Below are 24,835 nucleotides of genomic sequence, written 5' to 3' on the forward strand. Positions count from 1 at the left end.
CCTACATCCTGTCGATTTTGCCTACTTATATGTCGGCATTGCATATGAGCTTCTCAAACTATTTATGGCGCCTTTACACTAAATCCGTTGGAATCGTACTGATTGATACTTTAGTCGCGGAGGACATGATTTATTTATTAGATGTAATTGGCTTTGAAATAGCTTTCAGTAACTGCGAGTACTCTTATATTGTTGCTTTGTGTCTGTTGTTTTTATGTTAGTTGTTTTGTGTCTTAAACCAATCTTTTGAGTTGAGCCAATTGCTACTGATTTTTATAGTTTTTTTCTTAAGTTGTACTGTTACACCACTGTCCCAGGTTAGGGAGTGTTTTAACCCCGCCACATTCTGTATGTGCCTGACCCAATTCAGGAGCCTGTAGTTCAATGGCTGTCTTTGGTTCATGATGTTATATTTGTTTTTCGTAAATTCTTTGTAATAAATAAGGACGTTGTTTTCCTCGTTTAAGTTGTTGGGGCCTTTTTAAAGACAATACTGTTTGAGTTTTTCTCATCGTTCAAGGCCGTATGCTTGCCTATAATTGCTTACATCCACTTCATGGATAGTTGTCTCATTGGCAATCATACCACATCTCCTTAGTTTTATATTTACCAACATCACTCGTTTATTTTCTTATATCCGATAATTTTCCAACGAATAAATGTTGTCCCTTCTACTATTAACAGAACATATGAATATAAAAAACGATATAAAGTCAGATAGTAAGTATTTTTCTTGTAAACAGTGATTTAAGTGTACGTAAAACAAATAAATGACAACAAAGGAATACACTAACATTATGTTTTTAGAAGTTGTCTATATATTGGATGTTGATTTTTTAGGTCAAGTTGTTATTCTTTCGGCCTCCATAATTGTGGTTTGTGGTCTTGAAAATTTATAGAGATGAATGTCAAAAAATGGCATGATGACAAGTGCTTGTTTACATATGTCAGCTATTTGTATGCATCAATTCTTATAATTAAAGAAAAACTAATAATTATTTATTTTTGAAAAAAAATGTCTCATCACTATATTGCATAAACTTAATTCAATAAAACAAATCTTTTTTATCTGGGTTTGTCTCTTTTTATTGTATAAGCATTCATCTGCCAATTCGATACAAAACAGGATGGAAACTATTTAATGGTCATTGTTACAAACACAATTAATAGAAGATTGCAGAGGATTTCCATTTATAAGTCTTCTTCACACTGAAATAAATGTAGTAATGTTCAAACCAAGCACATGTGTTTGCACATATACCACACTTAGTACTTTTTCTGAAAAAGAAAAACTACTGTTGTTATTGTCAACATCTTACACATATAGAACAAAAATAATCACTATATCTTCAAATATACATTTTTGCACGGACCTGTTAAATATGCGGTATGTCATTTACAAAATGCGTATTTGAAAAAAAATAATCATATATTTACATGACCGTGGAAATTCGTATCCTGCTCAAATCTTATAAGTTGCTTTTATTATATATCAAATGATAGCTCATTTATTTGGTATCAACTACAAGTTTCAGAAAATGTCCATTGAATAAGAATCAAATGTTGTTCGGCAACGTCAATTTGTATGTCAAAATTTAAGTTAATCTTTAAAATATCTCAAGTATATCTTATTGGGAATAAACATGCTATTGCTATATTACAATGTTGAGAATACTCATGTATCGTTCAACTGAATTAGCAAACGCAACCAATAAGAGCAGAGCATATGAAACTACCAACATGAAACTGACATCTTATATTATTATATCCTATATACTAATGTTTGAGTTGTTCATCAGTGTTGATTTGAAGACAGTAAATAGACATGAAACAGAAGTGCAAATACTTTTGTTTCTAAGAGTTTATCAATTTTAATAGAACAATTCGTCAAGCATGAGGGCAGAGAGAGTTGGTTCCAATTGCAAAAACAGATAGCTTTGGAAAAATTCATCATTCAAACCTAATATGTAAATTTTCTTTCAAAACGTCTAGCACTTTGATAATTTATATTCTTATTTTTTGTTTTATCATTTCAAATTATACGGACTTTTCCGGTCTCATCCTACAACAAAAGAATTGTTTAACACGTTTAATGCACACTAAGGACGATGTTGTTTGTTTATTTAGCATCCTCATTGTTTAATAGTTATTGTGTCTAAAATATGGCTAGTTAAATAAACATATAAGTTTTAACTTCGACTCGTTGAATATCAAAATATGCATAGTCTTCTCTATGTCAAATTATGAAAAAAAAAAACATTCACACGAATAAAAACTCAACCAGAATGTTAGAGTGTGTCACACATATTGATGATAGGTCGCTCTGTCCGTTCGAGGTCAAAAACACAGTCTTACATAAACCATATTTTTAAAAACATCAAAATTCAAAATCAAGTATGGCTTTGAACTGTTCATTGCCCCAAAAGACATACATTCGCTTGTTATTCATTTGCAGCGTTGCGGCGTTAAAAATATATTATTTTTTTCTTCAGAGTAAAGGTCAAGATATCAAACTAACACCATCAATTAGCATCACGGGTATCTTCAACCTGTCGTAATAGATATCCCGTCCTGTTTTCTCGATCGTTACACAACCAAATGCGACGTAGTTCCTGAGTTCACCCCCGATTTGTGATTGGGATCGTACTTCATAAGCATTGGTTTTCATTTGTGGACTTGTTTGTATTTTCTTTGTTATTCTTTTTGGTCATTGTATTGTCTGTGCTAATCGGATTTGATTGCTCCTTGGCACTTAACTGATTAACAGTTAATGGAGCAACGACACACTTTTAATTTTATCTAACAAAAACAGAAAAGTCTGCACGACCAACGATGCACCGCTATTGACATTAATGGCAAGCCGAAAAAACATACATTGTTATCACTGAAATATCGAAATTGAGAGTGCACCACTATCGTCAACAATTATCGAATGTTATCTATCTCAGTGTTGACATATTTTGTATTATTAAAGAATCCAATAAAACCATTCAACACATATACAAAAGCAATAGATTATGCGAAATGAAATGAATTAAATTAATTAAGCAAAGTTTTAACCATCAATGTAAGTAGAGACAGGATAACTATACTTACAAAAAGATCCCATTAAATAACAAAATATTATACAATTAAAAGACTTTAGTCCCAAGATATCATTTTCAAGAGAATACTGAGAGACAACAAGTATAACAAAACCTACACAACCTACACCACAATCAACCACATTATACATCTATGAAATATAAAATGAAATTAATCATAAACACCTAGAGGTCCCACAGAGCAAACACTCACAATGGGCAATGCTCTTGGCACTGATTCTAAAATTTCTCCTAACTTAAATCGCAGGTTAGTCTTATGACATCGTTTGAAACGTTTTGAAATACAATATTGAACAAGGTGCGTACGTTCAAATTCTATTTACAATTTTCATGTTTTGAGAAAAATTTAATTTTGGGTTTGATAAGCATAGATTATTTATATATTTTATAACAATGACAGTATACCCGACGATTTGTTTCGAATTTGACTACATTTAATGTTCTTTTTTGTTTGATCAGCTTGTCAACGTTTGCATAAGTTTCGGTTTGATCGGCTTTTTATGTTTCTTTGATACATATGACGTGTCTCTGTACTTTAAACATCCCGCCATTGTGTTATTGTTCTATTATAATTTTTGCATACCAAATTATTTTATATCTCTACCTGTGTGACGTTTACATTCTGACGTCAAACACGCGATTCTACGACAGAGTTAATGTTAAAATTACGATTCGGTCCCAGTGCTTAAAATCCCTCGATTCTTTATGGGTTGATTTGGCATACATAAATAAAATACAAAAATAAGTAAGCAATGAACGAGGTTGTTAAATGTGATATATGCTTTTTTGTGCTTCTTTGTTAAATATTTGTTTATTTTTGTTGTGATTAAGATTGTGACACGGTGTTGACTGCTGTACCCCTATTTTGACATTTTTACCTATTATGTCTGTTTGTTTTATTCACACATCGTTGTCAATATAATGGAATTTGATGCGACTGTCATACAAGTGAGAGGATTAACGCTATAAAACCAGGTTCAATCCACCATTTTCTACATAAGAAAATGCCTGTACCAAGTCAGGAATATGTCAGTTGTTGTCCATTCGTTTGATGTGTTTGTGCTTTTGATTTTGCCATTTGATTAGGGACTTTCCGTTTTGAATTTTCCACGGAGTTCAGTATTTTTGTGATTTAACTTTTTTCTTGTCAACGTTTGCATAAGTTTCGGTTCTTAAAATATTTTGGCTTCGAGCATGGATCACTGAAGACATTTATTGTCCAATTGGGAATATGATGGAGTAAAATTGGTACTTTTAATGTTATTTCACGACAAAATAATATCTAAAGGAACTTACCTGGTGATAAGCAAACCCTCCCGTTGTATAATGCACAATATAAAACGGAAGAATATGATGAGAGTTAAATATAACAAGCTCTTTCTTATCTGGTGACATATGGGAGTCATGGCCTTGCTTAAGTGAAGCTCCCTGAATCATGGTAGGACATACAAAGACATTACCAGGTAAGACCTGGCAGAGAAGAAGCTGAGTGGCCCCTGAAATGTAACCCATCGAGTAACCAGGATATTCACTGAAGTAGACACCTCTGCCATAGTACCCGGTATCAGTCCTGTGCGCAAATCCTTGCTGGCCTAGAAAATTAAAAAAAAATGTGATAAAGTTTTATTTTTCAAATGAAACGGTGAAACGAGTATTTCACATCGGGTGTTATAAAATGCTGTTGTTTGATCTATATGCAAATTGTTGCAGATGCTAGTTTGTGCAAAGTATGTTATCAAATCTGGGTCATATACGTAGAAGAAAAAGGTTTACCTGGGACTTTGAAATTGTTTTCAACAATAGACTTTATGTTTGCCTCTTGTGTACCATGAAACGCTAATATTGGATAAGACATCTTGCTTCCTCTGTGCTTTTTCATGTCGTCTATTGCTTTGCTAAAAACATTAAAGTGATAAATATAATTCTCTAATTCTGTGGCAATTTAACCCTATCCGGACCGATAGTATAAAAAAAATTAATCAACGTGTGGTTGCCGATGATCTCAGAAGATGATTGGATGAGTTTAAGGGTCATAACCTTTATCAGCTCACAGGATGAATCAAAATATGCTAACAGGTGTTAATGAAATTGACAACTTTGTGGAATGTGGAAGGCACTCAAAGGGGATTTTCGTTTATCAAAAATGAAAATTTATTTAATTATCATTAGACAAACAGATGCTTACATAATTAAAAACCAATTGTTCAGAGAACAATTGAAGGTCTTTCCACATCAATGTTCTAAATTATTGATGAGAAGCTACATCCAGTTTACTCAAAATTACTATTGGCGTCCAAGCTTTGGTTTCTTCATACTGATTCAATTAATATATGGTTTCTATATACTTTTGCCTGAAATAAGGGAGATAATTGCCAACTTCCGGTTTAGAAAATGTCACTTCCGGTCTCATATGATAGCTTTATTTATACTGATTCCAAAAATATATGGTTTATATATACTTTTGCATGTAAAAAGGGAGATAATTAGCTACTTCCGGTTTAGTAAATGTCACTTCTGGTCTCATATGACAGCTTTATTTACACTGATTCCAAAAATATAAAGTTTGTATATACTTATGCCTGTAATAAGGAAGATAATATGCTACTTCCGGTTTATAAAATGTTACTTCCGGTCTCAAAAGATAGGTTAACCTATGGTCATTCAAAAAATATATGGTTTCTAGGTACTTTTCCATGAAATAAGTGCAAAAAATACTACTTCCGGTTCACTCAAGGTCACTTCCGGTTGACATTTTTCAAGGTCATAGGTCAACCAACAGTTTGCAAAAGACCCTATGGCTTTATCATGTAACAAGTTGGAGTAATAATCAATTAATCTTAAATTGAATCATTTCAGGGACAATAACTCCTATAAGATGTCATTGGATTGTTTCAGACCAAATGTATCATATCTTAATCACAATTAGGCAAACATTTTGCACTTGTTCTTTAATTTGTATCTTTAAAAGTGACAGAGGAGAATAAATAACAAGGAAAAGTCAAAATTTAGAATATGACCTTGACCTTTGACCTTGGCCTCAATTTCATTTAAATGAACCAAGGAACTCAAGTCAATATACCTTAGGTCTCTATCACTTACCATTCATGCTATATATTTATATATCCCTTATGTCAAATACAGAAGGGGAAATAACTCTCATATGGAGTTTACGTACCGCCACGGTCAAAATTGGACAAAACATCCTGAGGATATAACGAGCAATTTGGTAAAATAAATTTGTCGCTTTCTTTTACGGTTACGGAGGAGATGCAGTAACCAGGAAAACAGTGTTCGGGGAGATAACTCTTACAAAAAAAATTGTTCGGCTTAGAATGGGTGAAAATAAAAAGCGCATAAACTGTATGATATTATATAAGAAATATCTAAGCGACATCTTGCGAAACAAAAATTTTACTTGAGAACAAAATTAGGCGGAAGAAAAAAAAAAAAAATAATAATAATAATAATAATAATAATAATCAGAACAAAAACAATAGGTCTTTCCACAGAAAAGTGGAAAGACCTAATTACTCGTGAATTATCGGATTTTTATCCAATCTCGTTAGTTAAATTATCAATTTTAGAGTCCTCGCCGAGGCTCGGACTTTAAAATTTGATAATTTAACTATATCGATTGGATAAATCCAATAATCCACTGGTACCAATGTAAGATCTATATATATCCCTACTTCTCAGTGACACAATCTCCATCGTCAAAACATTTTTTAGTAAGCCTATGTGGATTTAAATCAAAAAGGCATGTTTCAAATTTGATAAAACTATTGTCCGTAAATTATGTGGTTGATATTACATTTTGCATAAACTTATCAGATTTCACTTATCGAAAACTCGTATATTGCAGTGATCTGGAAGGATTTTTTCTCTATGGGCCCAGGGCCCCCCAAAAATAAATTTTTTAGAATTAATGGGCCATGTTGTCAAATGAGTGGGCCATTCGTTAACAATAAAAAAAATAAAAAAAGTGTATATTTCACTGTACTTACAAGTATGATTCTAATTAATATCATGGAAATTGTACCTGTGATTTTGTTATTTCAATTTCAATGAATATACAATAACTTCTTCCAAACCGGGCAATATTTACGATAACCTTTATTTACAATGTTAAAACTGGGACTGTTCCCTTGTTCATGTTCATGTTTTTTTTACATTAAATTTGGTCTTCGTCGATACCATACTTATTCAAGACGTTCCGTATTAGAGGACGTTTCTGGCATTTCCTCTGCACTTGTATTATTATTACTTCATCACGATGACAAGAATAACAGTAGAGAGCAACGTTAATTGATAAGACACAACAACAATTCGCTGAAGGCATGTTTAATGTCAAAACGAGCCAAAGACCAAAAAAACTGACAAGGACGGTTAAGCCCCTTTTATGGAGACAAATTCTATGCTATTCATAAAAAGGCTTTTGGATTTTTCAATCGAAATAATAGCGAGCCTACTTAAAAGATTATAATTAGAGAAGAATTATCGACTGTACTAGCCAATTTTCACAAATTTAAAGTTGTTTATAAAAAATTATATCATGAATGATGGTTAATTACGTTTTTTGGGTAATCAGTCATACCGCATGTTGCTATTATTACCATAGGAAAACACCCGAGACGTCCCAAAAATATATAGGTGCTCATATCATTGTGTACTCACACATGGCGGCACGAAATACGATCGGAAATCCATTTGACGATATCTCAACGTTTCAAAACGAAGTGAAAAATATCATGCACCACGCGGGAGCTTACATTTGTCACTCTATGCGCCATTTCTGGTCGATAAGCGCAATTGGCGCAAGGCGCACGTCCTTCCCGATCACTGATATTGTAATAAGCTTACTAACTTGTATGGTAATTGCCATAAACATAAAGCAAATCACTGCAATTCCTTAACAATTTTACAGATATTGTGAGAAAAAACCTGTTACAATCATATATCGTCTATGTGTCTAAAATAACGACAGTACATTTTGTTTGTAAAATGTAGATTTTACAGATACTGCACATACCATTTGTATAAATATCAGAAGATAAAATAAAACTTTTTTACAAATACATCTTATTTCCGTTATGTATATAATGCTCATATTGACAGAGAATTCTGTTTCACCGTATCATCATTTACGTCGTAAAGTGTCTCTACGGGCTAGGTCTGCACACACATCAAAATCAGTATGTAGTTTTTCCTGCATATATTGTTTGTTAATAATCAAATCAACACACAATTAAATTTCTCTTACCCTTAGTAGTTGTACCAGGTTGCCAATGAAACCACGTACTGTGACTCTTGGCCGATTCATGAACTAGCTAAATCGTGGCAATCTTTCACAAATAAACGTATTCATTAAAAGGATAATCTGTTATCCATTCCTAGTGTCTTCAATTGACTCTACATAACATGTTAAACGATTAAATTTTAAATTAATCGTAATCATTAGACATTTTATTTTTTTCTTAATATGAACGTTAATCATCAAAACAGACATTTTTTAAATATACTCACTGAAAATGTTTCACTAAAGGTGGGTTTACCACATACTGTACTTTATTTACTGTGAAGCTGAAATTTACCAAAGATTCAAAATTTTTCATCTATTCTTTTATGAAACTATTTCCTCATTATTTTATTTTTTATTCGTGTTATATAGTTTGCTAGTGTCGTTTCTCACCAAGGAAACAATTTAAACAGAGTCGGATAATAGTTGTGATTTACCAGTTAAATTTTTGAATCAAAATAATGACAATAAAAATCCTTGGTTATAGCATAGATGTATAAACCCATAGATAAAGCTCGTCAAAAGTTCCCTACTGTTCTCTATTGTTAGATAAAAAGAACTATGACCAAATCGACTGCCTTTGATGTTTCATGTGTGTTGTCCTCAATCAAGTAACTCTAGCTACATCTCTTATCTGTTGATCTGTATTGACCAATACAGCAGAATAGATTTTCTTAATTATCTTCTCGAGTTATGTCCCTTCTGTTGTTAGAATATGTCTATTTTTAGCGCACTGGACAGACAAATAAAATGGTGAAAAAATGGATGAAATCGGTCAGAAATTGCGCATTTTACAAGGGAAATATTGAACTAAATTAAAAAAAATAATTTTAAGGCTTGTATCTTTATATTTTATAAAAACTATGTTCCTGTTAGTTCCTGAAAATGGGAATAGCACGTTGTTGAACTTCTAAAATACACCTTCTCTTTGATATGCTTCATTAAGGTGTCGAACTGCGTCGAATTTGGGAAAAAATTAATAAGAAAGTACATTCTTTTCTTTATTTCATCAGTTTTTCTACATTTTTAGAAGAGAAATTGTCTTTTTAAATCATTTTTATATTTATACGAATAAGTTAGTTACTTAATCATAGATGTATTTTATACATATTTTATACATCTATGGCTAGACTTGCTACATGTCCCTTCCTTATTCTTTTTTTTTAATTTTGCCCCTTTAACAATTTTACTGCTATAACTAGGAGATTACCATTATACTGACATCTGCAGAGGACAATCAGTATACTGGAAGTTAACAGTAAACATATAAATTAGTAAGAAAGAAATAAAAGAAAGGGAATTGTAGCAAGTCTAATCTATGGTTAAATTATAATAATTTCATTCATGATGTTTATTAAATAAGTTTATGTAAAGAGTTTTAGTGTACAACCAAAACATTCCATGTAAAGCATGCTAAATAAATATTATGGAGCATATATTCAACTTTTTCCATGTTTTCTATTAATTATATTTTCAATGGACTTGTTTATAATAGTTAACATACATTGTTTAAATAAGGTTAAATTGTGATAAATTATATAAAATCTAAAAAGGAAAATATGTAAATATGAGGAAAACTTTAGTTCTGGCTAAAAAAAAAATATCCGCATTTATTAATTTCTTTTCGAGAATAATTTGTAATATTGTTTTACCTACAGGAACATTATTTTTTCATAACCAAGTCATTCTAAAATATATATTTTGATTTTATTTCTTTCTGATTTTTAGCATGTTTAACTGCTAAGTAGCTTTTGATTGTCAGTTTTCTATTGTCTAGATTGTCAATCGGCATCTCAATGACCAACTGGTTCATGTCATTATCAGATAAGTGTGAACGCCATTATTACGCACATAGAACCTTTGAAGTCAGTGTTGAGCTTCATCTATGGGTTTATACATCTATGGTTATAGTTAACATTTTCGATGGAATCAGGTTGGCAATTGAAGACTCATAAAAAATCAAAGGCATAAACATCACTCGCAAATGCTGCTTCGAGATCATATAGGTAGCTTTAATGGTTCATCAACGAATATAAGTATTGCATAATGTTTGCCAAATGGTCACCTCATTCACACTCTTTATTGTATGGTAATCAAAGATAAGAATTTAATTTGAATTTAGCTAAACGTCTGAAAGAAAACATGCAGTATCATCACAAAAATATACAACACCATTGTTATTAGATATAAAAAAAGTAGATAGAAATTGTAGTTATAATTCGTTTAAATTCTCTATATTTTGATCACAACTAAATCAGATAGCAATATAACACATGTTAGATCCGAGGGACGTTATTGTATTACAATTATTTGAAATTCGAATAAACCATTTTTTTTTTCCATTTGCCATAATTATAAAATTACCTGTTTCCACTTCCACTTATTAATCTATAAAACTGTGACTCTGCAAGTCTAAAGTGAGTTTGTGCAGCTGATCCTTCTTTATACGCTCTTTCGGGATATAGGTCAAAGTAAACAACTTTGTTTCCATCCAGTGCTTCTTTTTCTCCTTTCATTAATAACTGTCTGTTTGAAACCTAAAATGGTATTCCACAAACGAAGTACTATTAGAAGAAAGAATTTTCATTTTTTCCTTAGTTAAATAATATAAGTTTGAATTAAGTTTTGTATTTTAATTATTTTGGTCTCGGCCATCAAGGAAGAGACATTGATTGTCAAAATATGCATCTGGTGCAGTATTTTTTTTACCGTTGTGGTCATTGACAGTTGTATGATGATATAAGAAAATGCCACATTACACCATCTATGTATTTTATATACAAATTCTAAGATCGTTCTTTATTTTTGTAATTATCTAAAAAGTCATGTTCAGTCTTTCAGTCAATTTTCAGACTTATCCACTTCATTATTCATTATTGTTTAGAAAATTCAGTATGATGTTTTTGGGTACGGGTAAATAGCAACAACTACTGCACAGTCTGAACATCAGCATGATAGACTCAACAGATCTTAATACACTGCTAGCGAATTATCTGAACGGAATAGATGTGCTCAACATAGTCGCCAAAATTTCCACTATTCAGTAAAGCTGAATATAAGTTAAATGATATATTAAATTCACTGTATCCAATGCCTTACATAGGACTGGCATCGTCATCATGCGGGGAAGGCAAATTATGTCGATTCGAACAAGATAGTCGGTAAAAATTGTCGAATATCTAATTACTTAAGCCGTTTTAGTGAATAAGAGTATTGCACAGAATGCACTGATAAAAAATGTAATCACAGGACCAAGTTAACATACAATTTACGTCGGCCTTTCCTTCAAATTTGTAACTTTCACTCGATTTCTGCATTTTTGAGCTATAATGTCAGATCATATTGTGTAACATAGGTTGTCCAACTGTTCACTAACAGTTAGCACAATGGAACAAAACTGATTTGCCATCTTAAATTATATGGTTTTATAGTTTTCTAAAAAAAAATCATGTATGACAAGGGAACTGTACCTCTTAATTATGTGTGTTTTTGTTACAATCATGTCCAAAACCGTAGCAAAATTACAGTCTATTAAAATAAAAGATGTCACGAAAATGAAGATCAAAAATATGTTATACGCTGAAAAATAATGTTCCTAGTTCTATTCAATGTCTACATAAAATATTATGACATCTTCTATGCACACTTTTCATTTTACAGTATAACCAAAATAATGACAACGAATGTACTCTGTCCTGAATCAATATTTGTTCCTTTTGTCACATTTACCATATTTAGCACATTTTTTGCGAGATTCATTACTAGTAATCCTCTTGGACTTTGTGTTTGATCTGGCCTTCCAACCTTTTTTATTCGAGTGCCACTGTTAAGTTTTATTAAGACGAAAAGCATGAAAGGCGTAACAAAGTATAAGCCTGGTATCTTTAATGAGTTTTTGTTGTTACGTCTTTCATTAATTGTGTAATTACTGCTTGTTATTTTTGTTTTAATGCATGGTATAACGGTGAATAAAACGATTAATCATTACATGTATTTCGGGCGAGTTTGTTCTATTCAAGTTAGATAGTTACATTTCTATTATTTTTGCAGTTATTTTTCAGATACTAAGAAATATAAAGAAAAAAGTGCTTGCCTTCTTTTGCAGTTGATTTAGCTCTTCGTCTTTTTTCTTCATTTCATCTTTAGTTTCTTTTAGTTCTTCTTCAAAGTGCTGTTTAGCTTCAATTGCTGATTTAAGAACTTCTCGTTTCTCTTCATCGCTCATTCTGCTAAACACAACTGATGACACCCCTCCCTTTAAAATTCTGTCTGTATTCTTAACAGTTGAAATTTCTGCAATTACAAATAGCAGTACGTGTTAACTCGGTCCAAATGTCATACATTATAGTACTGGCTTTAATAGTACCTATTATACTTTTAAACATATTTCATTTTTCAATGTACCATTATACTTCTCTTTAACCATATATTTTCTAAAAAAAACTTAAAAGCTAAGTAGTTCGAAGATCACATAATTTAAATTATACATTCTAAAGTGCTTTAACTTGAAAAAAATGTATTAACAAAACAACCAACTCTTTTGTAAATTCAAAAAAGGGGGGAGGAGTCCATAACACCTAACAAACCAAAAACTCGACTGTATCAACCAAGAATCATCAGCGACTGGAAAAAACTGTCATATTTTGATTTTGATGGGCTATACCTAAAGCTAGCTAAACCTCCACTTGTATGGCAGTTGTGTGTTTATAATTCCTTTATATTGACTATTGAGAAGATTGTATGAGCAACCCAATCAAACATAAATGACAGTTTAAAAACTACGTTATAGCGCTAAAACTTATGTATCAAAAACCAAATTCGTATTCGTTCCGTTTAATACTATGTAGCAATCCGCAAAACATGCAACAGAGACGGATATTATATTTCGTTGTCTGACAATCAATATGTAGTATTGATTTTAAAGGGTAAATTTTAGAGTATGTGTGGAACGGTTGTGACTCTGGTTTCCAAGCTGAACAATCGCGATGATTTAATGCAATAAAAGGAAGTTTTGATTTGAAGATATAAAATTCACTACTCATAGCATGCACTCAATCCTCTCAGCTGGTAGAACGATACCGTACGGTGTAAGTGCTTTTTATGTTACATTCTTGAATGATCATATTGGTAATGCAGTAAATCTAAGTGAATGTTTGAACGAAGTTTTATATTTTGTAAGCCTTGTTTTTTTCATCATTTTAAAATACTTACTTTTTCTGTGATTCTCTTCTGTTTCGAACGCCTGCAATAAAGTTATTCTATTAACAATACTTCAGTTTATATTACATGGATATGGGTGTACATTCTGTTATATATTATTATGGTTCGACTTCTCTCAGTTGACCCAAGATGAATTTTACTATTCTTTTTAGACCCATTTTTGTCAAACGCATACGTTTCTACGCATTTTAAGATCCTTGGCTTGGAAAAGTTTGAGCGTTTCGTACAAAAGAATTTTTTTTTAATGTTGTTTTCATTTACTTGACTTGTATAAGTAGATCACATATATCTAAATAACTATAGGAATAATGGAATCATTATGAAAATATTATAATTTCGTGTTACCTTCAGCACTTTAATATATAAGTGACATCCAACAATACATCATTTTTTTTTATTTTTAAACTTTTTATGCCTATTGTATACATATTATATTATATATATTAACAGTTAACAAACCTTAACAGTTTCGTGATCTTTATCATACACTACAAACAAAACTTCTGCAATCGCCGAGTTTGGATTTTGCAAGGTGAACTCTTCTACACACTTGTACATAGATTTGGCAACTTGATCAGCAGGATATCTAAGTTTACCTGTTCCCAATGCTGGGAAGGCAATAGAACTACATTTCTTTTTAGCAGCAGTAGAAAAACATTCCATTACAAACTTCTCTAGCTCCTGCAATTTGAATATAACCACATATGGAAAAACCTTTTCTTCTAGTGCTTGATGAGTTATAAGTATTTCGTTTTGAAAAAAAGCAATTAGAGTCATGTGTATACCTTATTCTAAATCAGCTGTTGTAGACGTCTGGACTAATAAGTACTGTTTGCTGTTGCAATGTATGTTTGTTATAAGTGAAATCCGATACTTGTATTCAAGTACATAAATTTTTAAAGCTATACTTTTTAACGTCTAGCACATTTGACTTTTGTTTCCGAATTTACCAGAAAAACGTTGTGCACATAATAAGTAATAATATTCTTTACACATCTTTATTTTTTTAATTGTGGAAACGTGTTGTTGTCATGATCATGATGATGTGAAACAAAGATGACATGCATAGCCCAAATTTAGTGAAAGTTGTATGATGATGAAATTGTATTAAAATAACTATGAAAACTGACACAAATTATTACTGACATAGCTTTAAATGAGAATGCAATATATTGATCAAATGCTATTGACATTAGACTTCAAAGTCTGATATACGTTAAGTAGCAGTTTAATTGACTTTTGCCTGCTTTGTCTGTTTGTTTTGCTCACGCATTGTTGTCAATATAATGGAATACTATGCGACTGTCATGCAGGTGAAAGGTTTGGCTGGCTATGGGACCAGGTTTGATCCACCATTTTCGACCAATTCAGGAATATGACAGTTGTTTTCCATTCGTTTGATGTGTTTGAGCTTTTGATTTTGCCATTTGATAAAGGACTTTCTGTTTTGGGTTTTCCTTGGAATTTCGGTATATTTTGCTATTTTATTTTTTACTTGTTACATGGTATCTAATTAATAAAGTATGAAAAAAACATATCATACGTTACTTATGACATGTTATAACTAATCATAATCAGTTATCCTATAAAGTCAGCTTGAAAAAGTCACTTACTTTGATTTCCGAACCTTCCTTACGCCACTGATTCAAGCTTCCATGACAAACAATTTTACACTGTAAATTACCACCAGATGTCACTGCAACATCTCCATAATTTATACCATTCGGATAGTTCTGTGAGCACTCTTGTTGTAAGGATGGACCACCATTTTTCAACAATGAGGCGGACACTGCGCCATGATCCAGCTTTAGTTCTTTTGACGTTGTATTTACAATTGCTCCAACCTTAATAGTCGTATTTGTTATAAAATCGAAATATTAGGTCCAGTAGCAAGGGTTTTGGAAATTATATCATCGCATTGCATTGCGTTGGAGGTATAATATAAACGAAAAGTTATCGTACTTTTAAATAGTAGTTGGAACTCGCACAATAAATGTTGCCCAAGATGATTCTTGATAATCCGTGCATACTATCACTGTTATGATCTTCTTCAAACGTTAGGGATGTCACAATATTTGTTTTGAACTGTGTGACATACCCTTACATAATTTCAATTTACCATTTTTTTTTTCAAACATACACATTTCTTTTTAAGGTCACGAACAATTTCTTATGAAGATCCACGCAGATTGCTACGACAAATGCGTAAAATAAATCGAAGATGATGATGGACATTTTTAAAACGAACAACAATTTTTTCATGTTTCGTGGACCGATATTGAAAAAATATTAGTCTTTATCCAAATGATTACTTATTGAATTGATTAGTATTCGTATGAAAGCATATTGCCAAGCTCTATTAAATTATCATCCAGCAAGTGCTTAATCTTCTATATCCAATTAAGCTTGGCATTTAGGTTACTACTAAAACATGAAGGCTTGCTTCAGATCTCGATCTTATTTTTTCAAATTGACCAGATATGACGACTTGAAACTAAGGTTTCTGGCCAATGTATCGATTTCAATTTTCCTATTGTCAACTTCCCATTGCTGAATATATACAAAATGTCTGTCCCATCGTTAGACATCGCTATTAACATATTGAGGGCGTGCATGTTCAGCTCATACGGAAATAATAAAATGTAATATCATGTTAAAAACACTTCTAAATAAAGGTAATTTGGAAGATCGACATCAATACGTTATCTTTCTTAAATTTGTTGACCGATACGATACTTCAGTGTCTCAACTCATGACAGACATGTCTTAGAGGTCTTTAATATTATACAGCAAAAGACTAGTCTGATTATTATTTTCAAAAAATTGACAATGGAATCACATGGTGAATGATGTTTGTATAGCAGGTGATACTTGCATAGTCAATGAAGGAGGTTAGCTACGTTTGAAGTGTTGCTGATCAAGATTTGTATATTCAAAAAGGGTGTATGAAATTTGAACTGTTTTCATTCATGTTTTTTTTTGGGCTCTCAGTCAATAAATGTGTTTGCTTTTGCATTCGTTGTAACTTCAGAAATTGTTAACATTTAAACAATTTGCACCATGTTTACTAAATTTGGTATTGAACGTTTATAATGTATAGAGTGTACTGATCTTTTTTATGACAAAACTAAAATATAATACTTCGTTCTCAAATATATACAAATAAGCCGAAATTAAATTATACGTTGCATCTTTACCTTCATTCTTGCTAGCTGTCCTTTAACTATCTTAATCGCAATATTTCCAGCCAATACATGGTGTTGATCACTTACAGCAGTTAAACCTGTAGGCAATATTATAATTAGCTTAAAAATGATGTTTCTTTATTTCAAACAGAGGGTGACTAAGGTCGATTTTTTAACGTATTCCAACCCTTTTGCATCTTAAAAATTGCAGTTTTAAATACAGTATTAAGAAAATGGAATGTTTATAGAATCATAAGTCGTCTATTAAAGTTTGCAAAATGCTTTTACACTAAGTCTTATCGTTTTTGCAAAGTTATCGAATGACCGCGAGTACCCACAAGAATCAAAAACTTTATAAATATATAGTAAACTATTGCATTGCACTTATCGTACATTAAAATAAGCTTCTCTTATTCAAAGATAAGTTTCATAGTTATTTGTCATCTAAGTATCTTACTTAAGGATGTTCCCTTCTCTTGTTTTTGACTTTTTGTGAGATATTCGAATCCTCTACTTTTATCAATGTAATGCCATTAAAAAAAATTCCCGCTAAGCCCTACTTTTTATTTCATTATTCTATCACATATAGTTTCAAAATCCATTTTTGAAAATCTTTTGAAATCCTTATTATTTTTTCATAGCTTTTGAAAGAAAAAAGGTGAATTTTAAATGTATGAAAAATGTAGAGAGAATCGTTTCCCGTCAAATTGTTTATTGCTTATTACTCAAAAACAAGGACACAGACCTTTCATTTTTTTCTGCCTTTTAAGTTCCGTTAATTATATACTTACATTTTATAACAGTCTTTTAAAAGCTTGTTATTGTGAAACAGAACAGCGAACATCTTTAAACATTTGGTCACTAGCGTATATGTTGAAGGTATTACAGAAACACGTGACAGGTAAAGTAAAGTAAGTATTATTTCAATTATTTTGTGTATGATCAAGTCTATCTTACAAACAGCTGCGCCACGAACGCATGATACGCCCGTCGTCTTGTGTGTGAGGTTTTATGCAATAATCATAAATCGTTTCTGAGATAAGGCGCGACATGTGATAACCCCCCTTTTTTATAAAAAAATCAATAACTCTAAAATGAAATTTTGAATCATCACCAAAAAGTATACAGATCTTTAGATTAATAGAATTAAGAAGTGTGTAAAGTTTTAAGCAATAATCATAAATCGTTTTTGAGATACGGGGCGACATGTGACCCCCCCCCCCCTTTTTTTACACAAAACTCAATAACTCTAAAATAAAATTTTGAATCATCACCAAAAAGTATACAGTTCTTAAGATTAATATAACTAAGAAGTGTGTAAAGTTTTCAGCAATAATCATAAATCGTTTTTGAGATACGGCGCGACATGTGAAAAACCCCCCCCCCCCCCCTGTTTTAGTTACAAAGTCCCATAACTCAAAAAGGTTTAATCTTATTTTCATCAAAAAGTAAACAGATCGTTTGACCATCATAAGAAACAATTATGTTAAGTTTCATGAAATTTGGATAAGTCGTTCTCAAGTTGCGGTGCGACATGTGGACGCCGGACAGACGGACAGACGGACAGACAGACAGACAGACATACAGACGGACGCCGGACATTTGTATACCATAATACGTCGCGTCAAAATTTTGACGGGCGCATAAAAATCAATTATATCAATTTGATAATTTGATAATATTTTGTCTTAAAAGTCTGCATTACTGAATTTGTAAATGAACCTTCAATTCACCTTGAGAAGTTGTCTTTGCTAAATGCATATTTGCTGCTTTCTGGAAGAGCTTGACAGTGTCATAAACAACGTCACATAAACATACTGTCTGTATGCAGCTAGATGGATGTACTCTGAAATAATCTTTTACAATTTCAACTATTACATTGGTTGCTGATTCCGGAGGATAGCGAAATATTCCGGTACAGAGTGCTGGGATGGCTATACTGGCAAATTTGTTCTTCTCAGTCACTGCTAGGCATGTTTCGATAGAATGGACTAAATACTTTTCTTCATTATGTTTGCCGCCTTTCCAGGTCGGCCCAACAGCATGTACAATCATTTTACAGCTCAAATCCCCAGACTCCGAACAAAACACCTTTCCATCAGAAAGTGGGCCACATTTTTTAATGTACTGATCACATTCATTTTCAATACTCTTCCCTCCTTCAAAAGAAACGATGAAAGTTTAACCGCGTTGCTGTCATAAAAAGCTTGGAACAGAGACAAAACAATTGCAAAGAAAAAATACAATTCATCAAACAATATTTCACAAAACAGCATTCGGACAACTTAAAAACAAGAACGGAATCAAACTGGTCATGATTCGTAGGAAGACGAAAATATAAAGAAAGAGAAGATCATATACATAACATGTTAATATTTAATTTATATTGGATCAGTAAAACGGTAAACAAAAGTTAAAATCAGCGATTCTCACTATCTTGCTATCTATAAATGTCAACTCAGACTTAAACCCGGACACTAAATTTTGAAGAAAATAAGAATACAATATTTCTTCCAAAAAACAGAACAGATTTTTTCTTTTATTTTCATAATACATGTAATATTAAAACATGATTATAATTAAACTAGAAACGAAATGAAAATGATAACTTACCTTTGTTTACAATGACTCTAGCCAATCCACCTTTATGCTGTAGATCTCTATTTGCCGCGTTAACTATGACGTCAACATCAAGTTGTGTAATGTCACCTTTTATTATTCTGACCTTCTTATTTCCATCAGTAGTGAAGCTAGCTATTTCTGAAGCATTTCCTAGAATCATATCTTCGCTATCATGTCTTGTGATGTCATCAAATTCATCATCACTACTTTCATTACCGTCTTCGCCAATTTGTTTCAATTTGGTCTTCCCCATAACTTTTTTCACAACTTTTTGAAACTTTGAATTTGAAGCTACAGAATTAATGCACTTTAGCAAGTACTCTACTTCTTTAATAGCGTCTTCAAAAGCCTGGCCCTTTCCCTTTACAAAAATACTATCATGTCTAATGATAAAGACCATATTTTGTTGTTTCAATTTATTTTCTAGTTTTTCCATTTCTTCTTTCATCAATTCCTGTAGAAGTTTCATGTCATCAGGAGTGAGCTGATACGTCTTTTCTTGTATTCCATTAATAAATATAAAATCGGAGAGTTTCTTGTGAACCAAATGGCCATCGGATTTCGATAAACAGTATATAGCAACTTCGTTTTGCTGATTTTTTGTTATTTCTAACATGGCAGTGTTTCCATATTCATCTTCTAAATCCTCAATATATCTTACAAATTCGCGTGAATGAAGAACAGGTATGTGCCAGTTTTCTATATCTAATGAGATTTCAATTATAGATTCCTTGAGAATTTCAGCGCATGTCTCTGCTTCGTTGATTGTCATAGAGTGCACATATATAGTATCATCTTGCAGATCCAATACCCCAACATTACCGCTTGTTTGGAATTTACTATAAATCTTCTTTTCAATATCAGGTCGATTTAAATATTGAATGAAATGTTTTGACCTCTCGCCAAAACACACAGAAACGATTTTATTTAATGTTTCAAAAATGTTAACTTTTGCAGCAGTTATGTCAGCTTCCGTTCCGCAAAATGTTACGACATTGCCTTTTGTATCTACTTGTACGTTAATGCCTCCATATTTACTTTTCAATTTATCAGCAAAATGTGTATATTCTAATAGGATCAATTGATGGTGTTTGAAGGAAATCATATCACGTGATTCTTGTGGTTTTCGTGTGATATCTTTCGTGATATCTTCCATCATTTCCTTTATAATTGCTGACAGTGTTTGTACAGGTGTTCTGAGGCCAACAATAAATATATCACACGATGTTGCCTTTTCAACAATAACACTAACTTCATCTTGATTATCTATATTGAGTTCTTTTATTCTAGACATTAGTAACGTGTGCAAATTCTCGGCAACTGAGTGTCTGTCTACTTGCAATGACTGTAAATATGCGTCTATACGTTCCTGAACATCACTGTTCCATGTTTGTGCCAGTTTGTGATGCTTTTGTTTATCATTTGATAGGGTACATTTTACTTGTACGTTCTTATCGTCAGATGACGATGGCCATGTGATTTCGGCATTAATCGCTTGTAACTGTTCGCGAAGCTGCGACTGCGATAGTGTTGAATGAAGTAAGAATTTTAACTTCTTGTTATCGATATTTGTAATGCAAACAGGTCGTGGCACCTGAAATGCTGGTTTGTCATCATTAACAGGGGATCCAAGGCAGTCGTAGAAAACCTGTACTGTTAAATTACAGTTGTCTATTATGTGTGATTTTTCGCATGCCACTGATGCACCTAAAATATTAGAAGCGGAAGTGAATTAGAAATTGGGTTATTGTGTAAACAAAATTATTTTCTTTGTTTTCTAACAGAAACTGTTTTTCTAAATATATTTTTTTTTTCGATAATTTTTTTTTTTTTTTCAATATAGTATAAACTAGTACACAGCAACATGTTTCATACAAAACGCAATCAAAATATATATCATATTTCACTAATGCAAAAAACGATTTAAACTAGTGACGCCATCAGTGACAAACATATGTTTAAAACAGTTTTTCAAGATTTTTTATACAATGACAGGGTTATTGCATGAATTATATGAATCATATAATATATATCTGTAAACATATCTACTCTGGACAATTTTTCCCAATTTACATGCAATAAACCTACATTTAGTCTGCACGGCTGGTAATCTACAAAAGCTGAACAATCGGTTCTGCAATGAAAACCGTTAGAGAGTTTTCCGGTTATGCTTGAGTGGAGTCATTGTAGCCGCTTCGCAAGGTATGTGCATTTCTAAAATCGCAACTTCTAATTCAACTTATCAAACATTGCAAATCGAGGAGTGTTATGCTGTGGTGAATGCTTTCATGAAGATACACATGTATCGTTTACTTTTGTGCATGGAGTTAAACTCCTGCAAAATCAATCGTCCCACGAGAAATTGCCAAAAAAAAGTGACATTAAACTTTTGAGATGTTTCTATTAACAGACCTGCAAGTTCAAATTTCGTTTTTTTTCTGTCCACGGGACTGAATGTCGTTTTGGACGGTTTACACGCTGTCAGAAGTTGATAGACGTCTTAATAAATCTAAAAGCTGTCACTGTTCATTAATTCATGCGTGGGGGATCGGTTCTGATTGATGACATCGTGAATGCTTGAGGGGAAGTGCAAATTAACCTATCTTATCGAAAGTTAATGAATATCACAATCTAGTAATGATAATATATGATAAATTAATAACTTTACCCAAACTTGGGTTTATCATTGATCAATGCTGAATGAATGCGACTTAAATTTCATTAACAAAAATTGCAACAATCACTTCAAATAAAGGCAAGTAACTTGCATAGTTTTAGTGAAGTTCATACTAAATATAAATTGACAATGGAAATGGCTACATCGTAAATATAAGTGGTTTAGATTTATGATTGACTATGCTTTTTCCCGCGTGTATGTAAGACTTTAAACTATGTTTCAGATGGATAGAACACGCCATCATTGTTTGCAGTGTGATCAATCATGAAAAAAAATATTCTCAACGTCAATAGCTGAACTTCCATGTACAATGACTCCACTCAAGCATAACCGGAAAACCCTCTCACGCTTTTTCATTGCAGAACCAATTGTTCTGCTTGTGTAAATTACCAGCCGTGGTCTGTTAAAAGTTTGATACATAAGAATGAAATATTCCAAATGAAGAAAAAACATGTCAGCATCTTCAAATATAAGCCAAACTAAAACTGTTTGTGATGTCATATGTCAGTCATAGCTTCACATCTTATAAATCTTGTGACATATAAATGATTTTAAAAAAAGATATAAATGCAATTGTAATAGGAACAAAAAGAAGAAAAAATTGATATTATTCCTTAGCTTCAGCCTTCAGACACACCGGATTCTGTTGAATAAACACAAAAATAATAAATACTGTTGAAACTAATAAGACAGATATCACAACCCATAACTCTCTATTCTTTAATGGCTTTTGCTCATTTTTCTCTGTTGATTGTATTATTTGGACATTATTCTCTATTCTGTAAACACCATCCAGACCCTCATTGCCTTCAGGGTAATATGTTTAAACGCTGCGATAGGTTATAGACGTATTAAACGATGGATATTCAACCTAAAGTGTAATTAACTTACATTTTGATGTGCAAACAATATAATATCATATAATACACCAGGGTTTATAACGGAGAATTTCATTCACGCTTACATACAAATGTTCGAATTCAATTTTTTAAATATCTATGTTGGTAAAAATACTATACAATGAAAGTTCATATTTTGATCCCGAATTAACTTACTTTTCGGATCCTGAAAATACACAACACAATAGCCTTGATCTGTGTTCATTTCTGTTTTAATGACCCCCTCCACGCCTGACCGTCTCTTGTTATCGAAGTAAAGTTCAATTGTACCATCTGTAGTTTTAGGACTGAAACCTTTCACTATAATACAGTCGGATTCTACTACATTGTGTACTGCTACGCGGTTTCCGTCAAGAGTCCTTTTTTTACAAACAGTTTGAAGTTGTCCAATATCTGCAAAGATAACGGTTAAGGTGGTACATAACACTACAGGGAGATAACCCTGTAAAAAATCAGCTGAACGTTTTAATCACGTTCTACCCGTATGAAAAACATGACACGTACTCCAGTCGGACAGCCGTACTGTAGCCGTACTGAGAACCATACTTATAATATTCATTTGGAATTTTCTTTGAATTGCTTATAAAAGATACCCCGGCTGGACTTTCAGCGAAATTAGCCGTAAACCGGCTCGAAATATTTAAATTAGCAGGAGTCCGGTTCATAAAGTCCAGCTGGACTTTAATAAAAGTACGTCTGAAAAAAAATCCAGCCGGCATTTCTGGCAAAAATATGGACTCTATAAAGTTCAGCTGGACTTTACAAAGTCCGGCTGAACTTTAAAAAGTTCAGCTGAACTCTATAAAGTCCAGCTGGACTTCAAAAAGTGCGGTTTGACTTTTAAAGATGATCTCAGCAGGGGTGAATCCAGCTATTTTCAAAAGGGGGAGGGGGTCCTAACTCAGGATAGGGGGGGGGGGGGGGGGGGGGGGGGTCCAACCATATGTCCCCATTCAAATGCATTGATTGTCAAAATAATTGGGGGTTCCAACCCCTGGAACCCTCCCCCTGGATCCGCCACTGCTCAGTTTTTCTTCAGATGGTTGATTCTTCTGATTTAATTTGCATCATTCATCCCTTGCTATAATCTGAAAATACAAAAAAACAAAACAGATGACATTATGCATATATACTGGTTATTTCTTTTTCTTTTTTAAAAAAATATAACAATACATTTTTTTACACAACAATTCAAAACAGGAAGTGACAGTGACATAACAGACAATGTGAAAACTATTGCATGGATATAAATATTTGATGTAGGTTTAAATTTTATTCTTTTTACACTTCAAAAATAAGAATTAAGCTAATTATAATATTGTAGTTATTTTATTAATATTTTGAATAAAAAGAGCATATCAGATAATATCACCAAAATGGTGGAATTCAATTTATTGTACTTACCAGAATTATGCAATCCAAAACACATGCAAACAGCAATCTTCCTAAATTGTCATTGATGCCAGTCAGAAGGATCCATCTTCTCTATTTAATGTGAAAAGAACTACTTCCAAACATTTGCTTTACATCCAATGATATAAAATTCTCATTTTGTTCAAGAAAGAAGACACATCTTCCTGTTTATTTCAAATTCAAATGTTGTTGTATTGCAATACATGAGGTTGTTTAACATGTTAAGGAGTTGTTTTAAATGTTCCTCTTATGACTAATTGCATGTGCCTTAATTTTGAATATGTGATATATTAAAAAAAGAAAATCATTTATTAATTTGTTTAATAATGAAATTTTTAATAAAAGTGATAGTTATTGCAGATATATGTATTTCGAAATGTGTTCTCCCACATATGGCCTCCATCTCAGTGGAGATAGTA

At 32.2% G+C, this 24,835-nt stretch overlaps 1 protein-coding gene across 1 annotated transcript in view; it reads right to left on the reverse strand.

The window, feature by feature from the left end:
• Positions 1-984: 984 nt before the first annotated feature.
• Positions 985-24,835, reverse strand: part of LOC127704149 (protein mono-ADP-ribosyltransferase PARP14-like) — a 34,551-nt gene continuing 10,700 nt past the window's right edge. The window contains exons 4-16 of the mRNA XM_052208038.1: positions 23,160-23,396; positions 19,419-21,134; positions 18,539-18,964; positions 16,818-16,903; positions 15,234-15,464; positions 14,080-14,301; positions 13,612-13,642; positions 12,494-12,693; positions 10,765-10,937; positions 8,628-8,684; positions 4,878-4,999; positions 4,401-4,696; positions 985-1,278 (exon numbers count right to left, since the gene is read on the reverse strand). Of these exons, the coding sequence (XP_052063998.1) occupies positions 1,267-1,278; positions 4,401-4,696; positions 4,878-4,999; positions 8,628-8,684; positions 10,765-10,937; positions 12,494-12,693; positions 13,612-13,642; positions 14,080-14,301; positions 15,234-15,464; positions 16,818-16,903; positions 18,539-18,964; positions 19,419-21,134; positions 23,160-23,396 (3,809 nt within the window). The 3' untranslated portion in view covers positions 985-1,266. The remainder of the gene's footprint in view (positions 1,279-4,400; positions 4,697-4,877; positions 5,000-8,627; positions 8,685-10,764; positions 10,938-12,493; positions 12,694-13,611; positions 13,643-14,079; positions 14,302-15,233; positions 15,465-16,817; positions 16,904-18,538; positions 18,965-19,418; positions 21,135-23,159; positions 23,397-24,835) is intronic.

The sequence above is a fragment of the Mytilus californianus genome, unplaced genomic scaffold (assembly GCF_021869535.1).
Source record: "Mytilus californianus isolate M0D057914Y unplaced genomic scaffold, xbMytCali1.0.p SCAF_6, whole genome shotgun sequence".
In the NCBI taxonomy this organism is placed as follows: Eukaryota; Metazoa; Mollusca; class Bivalvia; order Mytilida; family Mytilidae; genus Mytilus; species Mytilus californianus.